Here is an 11882-nt window from a genome sequence, read left to right as displayed (position 1 = left end):
AGGGGTTTGGATTCCCATTTCCCCAATTCCTAGTCTTGCTTAGGGTGGGTTTTGGTGGGGCTGGACTGGAAAGACAGAATGAATGTATCTGTACTGTCCATGAAACACTTAACGATGGCTCTCTACAAAAGGTTGCTTGGAACTTTTCCCTCCTGTTTCCACACACTTTCCCACTGCCTTGGAGACGTGCACTGTGTCCAGCTGAGCCCAAGGACAGCACAGCTGTTCCATCCTGTGCTTCCAAGCCTCCCCTTCCTAGGAAACACGGAGAACCCCCAGTGAGAAGGCAGGTGGCAGATGGCTGGGAGCAGAGGCACTGGGAGGAACATGCCAGCATTTCCTCAACAGTCCAAACTGCCCCCAAGCAGAGAGATTTTGCACAGCTCTCAGTCCTTCCATGCATTCCCACAGGGAAAGAGTAAAGCAGTGTCTGGCTGGGTGCCAGCCTCCAGGGAAAGATGCACTGGGTCCTGCTGGCCCCTCAGGGCAGTGGCTGCTTATTCACCTGTGCCAAGAGAGCAGGAGGGCTCTGCAGAGGAGGCACATGATACAGGCCACGAGGAGAACCCTTGCTTCAAGCCCAGTGAGAACATGGAGGATCAATGCTACCAATCTTCTGTGGTTTCTTAATGAAATCAAAGTCATGAGGTGATGAAATAGGTCTTTATCCACTGTTTAGGATGCTAGTCAGGAATTCATGGGGAATGTGTTCAGGCAAATGTGGGGTTACCAGGAAGTGAACTTTCACAAAGTTTTTGCAGCATTTTTCTGGTGCTGATATTCAGCTGTGTCAGCAGAATGAGATGTATGAGCTGCAAGACCTGGGGTGTTTAACTGCTCATGTGCCACTTCTGAAGCTGTTGCCTCAGGAACAAATACCACTTAGGAGGGGAAAAACTGGGAAAGCAAACCTGGAGTTCCACATGCTCTTCCCTGTCCCACTGGGGCCATGGCAGATTCACCAGCTGGCTTTACAGCAACATTTTCAAAAGCATTCAGAAATCTGGGTGACAGATTTAAAACTTCTGAATCATGGAAGATTTAGTGTTTGATTTTTGGTAGCACTTGATAGAGACCCACCCAGTGAAATATACAGGGAAATGAGACTTCAAGTGCTTTGAGCCAAGGAATAAACTGGACATTGGCCTTAAAATATCACTGTCTCAATATCTCTAAAACCTTGCACAGGTATGTAAAGACCATAATTTTTCAATATCAGTAAAGGGTTTTTGAGATCTTTAGAAAGGCAAAAAAGAGAAGCATCACATTTTTTACTTTAAATCTGTTTAGTCTAAAAATTAATATTCCCTGCTTTTCCTAACAGTTATTCTCTAGACTCCATGATGCCTTCACCTCTCCTAGCACTGCACCTGGCATCTGCTCAGCTGTGTTGTGTTTTTGAGCATCAGGAGTGGAAGCTTTTCAGCTTCCCTCTCAGAATCCCGCCTCATCAGCATGCTGCTCTTGGCAGACGGGCTTGTCTTCAACTCCAAGACATGAATATTGATCAGTCATTTCCTTTTGTTACCTTGCATCCTGCCATCGATTTTAATTGTTCCCTACTGAAGAGGAAGCATTCAGTACACGTACAATTACCAAAGACAAAATTTTTGCTTTCCACACCTTTTGCCAGGCATTGCCTGCACTCAGCTCTCCAGAGCTGTGGATCTCTCTCACTCTCAGCAAGCAGCAATCTGCACAAATCATGCAGTAGTCAATTTGTGTCTATTAAATAAATTTATGATTCTCTGTGACAGCTCTCCCTGCTGCATGATTTCACACTTCAGCAGTTTGTTTCTGAGGTGCCACGTGGGTTTTTTTCTTTTTCGAAGGGGTGATGGTGATAATCCATTTTGTTTGCAGATACCTTCCTCGTGTCCTCCCAGATCCTCTTTCCTGCTGCTGTCCTTAAGGGACTTGTACAACTTCAAATGACTCCTAATGAGTCTCCTCTTGTGGCTCCTCAGCCCACAGGGGTGTTCCTGGGCTGTTCCCTGGAGTTTCCTGCTTCTGAAGTGGAACAGCTTCTCCAAGACAAAGCTGCAGCTTGGTCCTGTACCTCCCACCCCTATGGTGCAAAATACCAAAGCTGGGAACTGCTGTGATTCATGAATTCCCTCTCCTTCTTCTTTCCAAAATACCTTCTGAGATTGCTCTCATCTTTTAAAAACATTCCTGCACTCTCAGAGGCTTTCATTACAAATATTTTCTGAAGTCCCTGTGTGGAAGGACCTTGGTGCCCTCCCACTGTCTCTCTGATTCTAGGTTTTCCTTTAGATACACAAAAAGGATCCTATTTTTAGCAGCTAGCAGTCAATGGCACAGGAATTCATGAGTAGGGAGGAAAGGATGTGAACTATCCAAATATATTTTTTTTCAAATGAGATCTCTTTACATTCCTATCACCACAGTAATAAGCCATGAGTCACTATTACACTGAACTATTAGACCATTATTGTAAACTCATGTCACTAGAATCTGCTAATGTGAACCATAAACCTTGCCTGCCCTCTCCTTTGCTGGGTTTGAGGAGATATTGGCCATTTATAAAGATAAGAACAATATTCCCTCACAAATTTTATTCCCAGATGGCAAGAAATGAATGAAATCTTATTCAATCCTATCTTTCTCTTCCTAGGGTTTCTCTTCTCATTGCCTTGTAAGAGAACTCTCCTTACTTCACTGTAACATTACAAAAGAAGTTTTATTTGATTTCTTCAATGTTTGCCAGCTGTAAATTGGGTCCAAGCATTCCCAGCTGAGAGAATATCCATGCTGTACCACCTGGGATCACCTCCAAAAGCTGCTTTCTGTGCTCAGTCCTGCCATGGCCAACCCTCCCTGCCACTTGCTGTTGCAGCAGACAAATCCCATGTGTCTTTGGGTACTTCAGTCTCCTTCTGAGGGTCTGTCAGGGTTATGAGCAGACTGAGTTTTTTTTCTAGAAGAGTTGTGTTGAATAATAAAATGTCAAAATGGTCTTAAATACACACAGTGTATTTAAGCCCTTGGCCACCCTTCATCAGCTGAAGAAGAGTCAGGCCAGATGTATCCACTTGTCCAGCAGGGTCTGGCTGCTTCCACCAGGCTTATTTTGCACTTTCAAGAACCAGGGAAAAAGCTCTGAAACACATTCTCATCCCTGTCCTGGTCAGCTTCTTAGAAAATGCTTTATGATGGAGATTTACCCTCCACAGAAGAGGCTGGTGGGAAAACCTTTCTGTCCTCAGAAGCTGTGACTTTCCCAGGGTGAAAAGAGGTACAGGCAAGTGAAGTGTCTTTCATTGGCTTCTGTAAAGACAAAGAGGTATTAAGACAGCATTATTGTAAACCAGAGCAGAGCAAGGGCTGATTATTAAATGGTGGTTCAGGTATATGCTAATCAAGATCTTGCAATAATTATTTCTCAAGCCCAGCATTGATTTTATATTAGATTGGAAGGAGGCAGCATAGCTTTAAATTGTTATAGAGAGGGTTAAATGGCTTTCAATTTATATACTAAAACAATCATAAACTTAGAAGAAATGTATAAGAAAAAAACCCAACTTGTTTTGGAGATAAAGTCTTTTCTTGTTTCCCAGAGCTCAAAATCTGAGGCCTATTTTCAGTGAAGGAAGTTGGAGAGGAGCTCAGAGTTTCTGTTGGGAGGCAGCGTGCTGGGATGAGAAGTGTGTTTGCAGAGTGAAAGCTGGTTTCAGTAAACACCCTGTGAGAACCAGAATTCACCTGTTAAAACTGGGCCTTCAGCTACTTGACTTCAAAGTGACCTCAGAGCTGAATTTCAAATGGCTCTGTGATGGGGTGGAGATACAGGGTAGCACACGGGATCACTTAGGAAAACCTGCTGGTGTGGTTTAGGCTGGAATTTAGCTTGTGGTTTGAAAACAACTATTATTAAAAGCTTGCTCCACTTGGAGGGTTTGAAATCACTGCTCCTTCCTCCACTGCAAGATCTTCACATCATTTCTCCAAAGCAAAGCTGCCAGGAAAAACCCCTGGAGATCAAGTGCAGTGCCTGCCTTTGTTTGTTGGAGAGGAAACTGCCGTGTACTTAGTTAAGTAATCAGCTGCAGTTTGATAGAGTAAGGTCCCTTCAATAAACCTGGAAGTGTTGCCACGAAGAGAGAACAGCAGGCAAATTCTGCAGTGGAACAAGGTCAAGCATTCTGCTCGAGGACATGGGCTGCCCAGCTCTGAAGGCAATAAAACAGGCATTGATGGGCTTCCCTCAGCCCAGGCGTACCAGGCAGCTCCACAGGCACATTAAGTGCCATTGTTTGCACCAGCCCTGGGAGCCACGGCATTACACACAGAGGTTTATGGTGCCTTAAAGAGCCTTAAACCATAAACACAGCAACAAATGCCACGGCCCTGAAAACCGATCAGCTGTGACAGAAAATGTCTCTGCGTGGCTGCGCTGAAAGAGCAACTTTGGCTTCAACTCTAACATGAAGAAAATTATATATCTGAGAGGCTACATGACCAGAAAGATGAAATCTGCAGGGCCTCAATACACAAACTGGAGTTTAAAGCAGTTTTCTGTGACCCAAGTGTAAATGAAGTTAATGTTCATGGTTGTGATGATGATCATAGAATCATAAAATAGTTTGGGTTGGAAGGGACCTTTAAAAGCCATCCAGCCCAACCCCTCTGCAATGACCAGGGACACCTTCAACTAGACCAGGTTGCCCAGAGCTCCATCCAACCTGACCTTTAATATTTGCAGGAATGGGGCATCACCACCTCTCTGGGCTACCTGTGCCAGTGCCTCACCACCCTTATGACAAAAAACTTCTGTCTGATATCTCACCTAAACTGACAGTCCTTCAGTTTAAAGTCATTGCCCCTTGTCCTACTGCAACAGGCCCTGCTAAAAAGTTTGTTCCCTTTTTCCTTATAGCAGAGGTGCTCCAGCATCTTTGTGGTCTCCTCTGGATTCACTCCAACAGCTCCTTGTCCTTCCTGTGCTGGGACCCTGGAGCTGGATGCAGCTCTGCAGGTGGGGTCTCACCAGACTGGAGTAGAGGGGCAGAATCACCTCCCTGACCTGTTGACAAAACCCACCAAGGACCCCTTCCAGGTGCTAAAGGCAGCAATGTCTGTGTGCTCAGCATCAAAAACCAACATGGGTATTAAACATCACTTTTACAATATTACACGGATGGAAAAACCAAGCTAAGGGCTGGACAGTGCCAGTAAGTTTCACTGAAACAATAAGTAATTGGCCCAGAAAGGCAGGAAACCATGTGCCTGACGAGAAGGGGAGCATTTTGTGCGAGCATGCATTGTGTGCCTGGTGTGCCAAGGCTTTGGCAGTGGAACACCAGCCTCAGGATATCAGTGAAATGCAGGAGCCAGGAGAAAGCTTCCATTCTGCTGCAGAATCGATGGAGGAGGAGCGCCCTGCCTGCCCTGATCCCTGGTGTTTTACTGGAAGTCAAAAAATGCAGGAAACCCAGCTCTGGAATTTTTATTTTCTCGGGGAATTTTTTTTTTTTTCTCAGATTGCAGCCTTCCCACCTGAAAGACATCTGAAGTTTTTCCACTTCTCAGTCTCCCCTAAAGCCCGGTCCAGAGCCGAGGTGGATACACCAGGAAGCTGCTTTTCCACTTCATATTTCCACTAAAATTTCTTGTTATTACAAAAGAGCTCTTGATTCAGCAGCACCACTTCACAGCTCTTTTATAAATAGAGGCATTGCCTCTGCCCTGAGGAGCTCACAGCCTACACGAGACAAGCAAAATTCAGAAAATCAGGAAAAAAAGGACGGGCAGAAGTGATGAGAGAGGAGAAGGTGCTGCTTGGAGGTCTGAAGCTGGCTAAGGAATAAAAGCTGTGTGAAATCCAGCTCCATGTTTTCATCCCTCAGCAGACTCATCTTGGAACAACCCACTAAATGAATGAGTGCAACAGCAACCCCTGACTTTTGAGAGACTCAAAATGCTGAGTTCATTAAAAAAAAAAAAAAAAAAAAAAAAAAAAAAAAGGCAAAATTTATGAGACCTGGAGTCTATGACTGAATGAGAGATCTAGGTTTAAAAATCTAGAAATATATTTTTCATAGCAGAGAAAAAAAAAAAAAAAAAAAAAAAAAAAGAAAAAAAAAGCAAAATGTATAGACCTGGAGTCTATGACTGAACGAGAGATCTGGGTTTAAAAATATGGAAATGTATTTTTCATGGCAGAACTGGAAAACTAAAATGTAGCACTCATCTCTCTATGCTCACGTGGCCACCAGTGGTCTTGCCAGTGAACATTTTAAATTTTAATTTTGATCAAAGCCTGTGGCTATTCTACACATTGTGGACCTAATCCTACTGCAATGGTCTAAAGCAGTAAGAGTTTTAGCATGGCCACCAGTGGTCTTGCCAGTGAACATTTTAAATTTTAATTTTGATCAAAGCCTGTGGTTATTCTTAAAGAACAAGACACATTGTGGACCTAATCCTACCCCAATGGTCTAAAGCAGTATGAGTTTTAGCACTGCCTTTCAGCCCAGAATAAGAGATTCCAAAAGATGGTTCAGAATTTAAAAGCATGTGGTAAAATTAAGTGTATAAGCCTTTTTTTGTAGTTGGTGCCTGGCTCAGATCCATTTTTAACATGCTGTTAGCTATCAGAAATACGACACTGGCTACCCGGGTGCCTGCTCTGGGGTAAAACCTGTTTCTAATTGCTATATAAACTCCTTTTATAACATGGTTAAAAGATCACAGAGACGGTTCCGAGCAGTAATTAAGGCATATTTAGCAAATATTAAAAATGGCTCAGCAGGGGAATGTTTAACACAGACAGGCAGGAAAACAAACAGCTTTTCAGTTGGAGGTTCTGCCTTATGACAGAGCTGTGGAGTGCCTGAACAGCAGTGAGCGAGATGGGGCTGTGGGGCTTTTGTAGAAGACAAAAAAAGAGTAAAGGAATGAGCTGCAGTCCTGCATTAGAGCACGAGTGAAAGCACTGTGGTCAGACCATGCCTTTGGCAGTGGCCCTCCACAAAGCCTGGTTCACCAGAGGCATCTCAGGAATTTGTCCTAATAAACTAAAAATACATGTAACTGATGTTCTTTGACCCACAGAAGGGCCTGACATCAGGCCACAAGAACAGTGACCAGGAAAGGATGAAATCTGATACTCAGATTCCAAGTCGGTTCTGCTGGTTACAGTCCTGCATTGCAATAGTGAGATGCTGTTTTATCTCTTTTCATGTCGAGGAAAAAAAAAAAAAATCCTCAAACTACAAACATTTAAATGTATATATATTAGAGAGCAACATCAGCCTTCGTGAGTGCATGGTGCCACTCAGCCTTGTATTCCTCACTCTTTTAATAAATTTCTTTTCCTCGATGACCACCAGATGCACTAACTGCATCCAGATAAAAAAATTCCGTGTGTGGAGCCTTAAACCGTAGGATGAGCATGCAGGACATCTCCATGAGGGTGTTGGACATCTCCACGAATGCTGGAACTGCAGCGTGGAGCGGAGAACTGCCCATCCTCGGGGGCTGCGAGCATACCAGGCCTCCTGATCCCTCACACCCCACACTATTTTTAAACACGGAATGTGCACCCCTGCAGTGCCCGGGCCCGGCCCCGCTCCTGCCCGCAGGCTCCCAGTCCCCTCACGGCCGGAGCGCGGCCCGGCCCCTCAGGCACAGGGACCCGGGAAACGCCAGCACATGATTGACAGCCGCCCGACCAATAGGAGCAGCGGATCCGTCAGGGACAGCCAATCGTTGCCCTCACTGCGCTTAAACCGGCACCCGCTCCCGCCCTGTGCCTGAGGGCGGGGATGATGTTCGCATCCGCCATCTTGTGTGTGGCATCCCCGCCCTTTCTTTCGGGGCTCCTCCTCCGTCCTTTGCTTTGGAGTCTTGCCTTACCGACCCGTTCCTCGAGGCCGGTGGTGTTAACAGAGAAAACCGTGGCGTAGTCGCCTTCTGGCGGCGGGCGGGGTGTCGCCACGCCACGCTCAAGATGGCGGCGGGCGGCTCCCCGCCGTGGCGGGCGGGGCGCACGCGGGTGACGTTAGCGCTCCGGGCATGGGCAGGTGCAGGAGGTGGCGGTGGCCGGAGTTGGGCCGGCGGTAGCGGCGGGAGAGGAGGAGGCGGAGGAGGAGGGGGCTCGGACTCGGCCGTGGTTCGGGACAGCCGGGACACCGCAGCGCCTCCTCTCCGCTCCCTCGCCCCTCGGGGACGCTCCCCCTCGCGGCGCGGAGGGCGGCGGGCGCGGCGCGGCCATGGCCGAGGAGCCCAGCGCGCTGCCCTGGTCCATCAACAAGGATGACTACGAGCTGCAGGAGGTCATCGGTGAGCGGTCATTGGGGTTTGGGGGGGTGCAGGGTGCCCCTCGGATGTGGGGGTGTGAGTCCGCTGAGGGAAGGGGGGGTCCGATCCCTCTCAGCTGAGGGGGATCCTGTCACACAGCGCGCAGAGGAGTGGGACTGTGTGGCTTCCACCTCCCTCAGCCATGTGAGTGTGCGAGAGGGTTTGTTCCCCCACACTGAGCTGTGTGAAAGTCTGGGGGACCCCTCAGCTGAGGGGGTTCTGTCCTCCCTCTCTGAGGGGTGTGAGGGTTTGGGGTGGCTCTCAGCTTGAGGGGTCCCGTCGCACACGCCCCGTCACGGACTGGGAATGTGTGACCACCGCTCCCCCCCTCCAGCCACGTATGTAGGAAGGATGTGAGAGGATCTGTCCCCCCGTCTTGCGGGGGACTCTGAGGGCCGTGAGGGTCTGTGGGACCCCTCTGCTGAGGCGGCTGCCCCCTCCTCATCTGTGTGTGGGGCCCGCGGGAGGGGATGTGGGTCTGCCCCATCTCAGGAGAGGATTGTGGTGGTCGCGGGGACGCCCCCCTGGCAGGGGGCTCCTCCCTGGCCTCTGCCCGCTCCTCTGGGCAGGGTCTGGGTCTCCTCGTGTGGGGGTGAGTGGGACAGGATCCGCTTTGGGGGGCTTTGCTTCCCACCACGGTGTGGTCTGGGAGTGGTGCTGGGCGTGAGGTGGTCAGCGGGAGTGAACTCCAGAGCTTGCGTGGACTCTCTCCTTCTAGGGCACCCCGGTTCATTTTGGGGCGATCACACCTCTCTGCAGTTTCGGAGCCCCGCGCTGCTTTGGTCCCTGCACGGAGGGTTTGGTAGAGACGCCGAACCAGCCTTTTACCCTGGGATTTTTGCTGCTGCTGTGCGTTTTCATTCATTGTTCTCAGCTCGAGGCCCCAGTCCTTGCTCTCTCTATTAAATGATTTTTTTTTTTCCTTCTTCACTCACTCTTGGCGTTAAACTGCCCAGTTACCAAAGGCCTCCCGCTGTACTGATTTATTGGCTGTCTCGACCATTTTGTTGGGGTGTGTTTGAGGGATATATTGCTCTAGGGCGAGTGTGTGACACATTGGAGGTGGTGCCACAGGTGACTCTAAGGTCGGTGCCTCCCGTCTCACCCTCCGGAGACTCGGAATGAAGTAGGAGAGTGGCAGGGCAGGCTCCCGGCCAAAGGGTTTTAGGAAGGAGGTTAATTCTTTGAGTAATCTTTGTGGAGTGCTTGTATTTGAAGTTTCTGGATGACGTAGCACTGTCATGCCCAGGCTTTCCATCTCTGCCTCGTGGGGAGGCTTGTTTTCTGTTGAGGGTTGGAGAGTTTGTGAAAATGCTGTTTTAAGGGATTAAATTCTTAGCATTGTTTAAAAGTAGGAAGGAGCTAAAGCTGTGGAGTGGGGGAAATCCCTCTGGAAATCCCTGTTGCTCTGTGGGATCAGGCTTTGTCCTCTCCCTCCGCTCAGAGGCAGCAGCAGTGCTTTAGGAAGGAGACCAACTCCCTGTAAAGACAGGGGAGATGTAATCCTACAGAGCAACCCTTTAAATCTCCTCTGGAAAATGTGCCCTGGGGCAGAGGATGTTCAGCCTCCCTGAGGAGCAGGAGATGCTGGAGTGGGGAGGAAGGGGGAGAACATGCCACCAGTTTCCTGGGGAAAGAGAACTGAATTTCTCATAGGAAATACTTCCTTTTCTTTTGAGAGCCTGCAAAGGGGTCTTTTGTGGTGGCAAAAAGGAAGGATTTGGACCCGGGTAATCAAGGATAGGAGCGAATGCCTCTTTGTAGCTGGGGAGCGGGGTGGGATGGGAACAAAAGGGAATGTAAATACACTTCTGCTCTTGTAGAACTTGCTGCTGGAGATGCACATCCCACAGCCTCAGAGTACTGGGAGACAGAGATGTGTTGTCTCATGTTAACTGACAGAACTTTGGGAGAAATGTGGAAAAAGTGTCGAATTTCTTCTGTATCTTTTCCCTGTCCCTCTGCAAAGTGAGTTTCTGGATGTCGCCAGCTCACTGAAAGGTTGTGTTGGCATTTTGGCATGTGATGGAGTGTACACTGAGATGTGTATATTGCAAACATATGGTTTCTCTTTTTAACTTTCCTGTCCCCTGCCCCCCCTTTACTCCTTTCAAACACTGGTGTGTCTGCCAGCGGCCTGGATGGAGATGTGACGCAAGTTTCCTAGCACGTATATGATTTGTGGGACAAAATGTCACTGTGTTAACTGAGCTGGACCGCCTTGCCTCCTGCTTCATGTCTCCTGTAAACCTCAAGGGTTTTTTGGTTGATTTTTTTTTTTTTTCCTGAGCTCTCTTTATAACTGAAGAGCTGTACAGATTCTTCAGCACGGAACAAAGAGACGTTCTGGTGTGGAAAGAGATGAACCTTGTACCGGTGCTTTTAAAGGATTTAACTTGTTTCCTGATGGAAAAAAAAAACCCCAAACATTAGTCTTAAAGTTTTGAGTAAATTTCGAGATTACCAGCTCAGCTGTTTTTTCACATGGACTAATGGAAATCCATTTGTAGTCCAGTTCTTTAACTTGTACTATTCCAGTTCTTTAATTTGTTCTGGTTTTGCCTGAAAATAGCCATATGTGGCTTTTATTGGACGTGGATGGTTCCATACCACCCAAGTGCAGAAATAGAAAAAGCAAGTTTCCTACCTGCAAAGAGAACCTCTACTGTAAAACTGCTCCCCTGATTCTGGCTAATACTATATATAAATAAAAAAGCATTACTCAGCACTGGGGATGACTCATGCCATTATAAAGGTGTGGATTAATATCCGTGTTGATTATGCTTGGTTAGTGTTAATAACTGCTGAGTAGCCTCCTTAGGCTTAAATAACTTCTGGTACACTGAATCCAGGAACTTTGATAAGAGGAGAACCTGATTTCCTTTTAAAAAAGGATAAAATGCAGGTGGGATAGAGGAAGCAATTTAAAAAGCATTTCAGTGAAATATACCCCCAGAGTAGCGAGAGTTCTGCAGGTGAATAGGGCCTTTGGAGATGCTGCAATTTTTATCTAAAAAGCAGAATATAGTCTGTGCCGTGATTGTGAAGGTGGTTGGTCTTCTGAGCGTGGATTGCATATAAATTACTGCAGTCTTCTTTTTGAAGCCTGAAAAAAATTCGACCTCATGCTGCTTGTGCTGATCAGATACTCACACATGCAGGTTCGCCTGCATCTCACAATTCCTCTTGGAAATGCTGGTAGCGGGAGTGAAGTTGGTTGGAACTGGGTCATTCTCATTTTGCTACTTTTTTGGAAAGATTAGAGCCATGCTGACTGTGGCTGTTTGATTTAGGAGCATCCCCTTTGCTGCAAACAGCCCATGCCAGAAAAGGAGATAAATTAGTGGTGGGAGTGCTCCCAGGCTCTGTTCCTGTGCCCTCTCTCCCCTGACAGATCTCTTTGCAGCGATGAGGACAGCGCAGGCTGCATGAACAGATGTGGTGGGAGTTTCTTATCCCATCAGAAATCAAGGCTAAATTGGAAATTGAAGTCACCATTTTAGGAATGATTAGTTTTTTAATGACTGCAGTTCAAGTAGCTTTGGAGTTGGGCTTTG

General features: G+C 47.4%; 1 protein-coding gene across 2 annotated transcripts in view; it reads left to right on the top strand.

Annotated features, from left to right (window-relative positions):
• Positions 1-8040: 8040 nt before the first annotated feature.
• Positions 8041-11882, top strand: part of OXSR1 (oxidative stress responsive kinase 1) — an 87309-nt gene continuing 83467 nt past the window's right edge. For both annotated transcript variants that reach the window (XM_041408480.1, XM_041408479.1), the window contains exon 1: positions 8041-8307. In XM_041408480.1, coding sequence (XP_041264414.1) covers positions 8281-8307 — 27 coding nt within the window. In that variant the 5' untranslated portion in view covers positions 8041-8280. The remainder of the gene's footprint in view (positions 8308-11882) is intronic.

The sequence above is a fragment of the Onychostruthus taczanowskii genome, unplaced genomic scaffold, assembly GCF_017590055.1.
Source record: "Onychostruthus taczanowskii isolate IOZ18803 unplaced genomic scaffold, ASM1759005v1 scaffold3, whole genome shotgun sequence".
Lineage (NCBI taxonomy): Eukaryota > Metazoa > Chordata > Aves > Passeriformes > Passeridae > Onychostruthus > Onychostruthus taczanowskii.
Note: the sequence above shows the minus strand (reverse complement) of the source record. Positions and strands in the feature narration are given on the sequence as shown.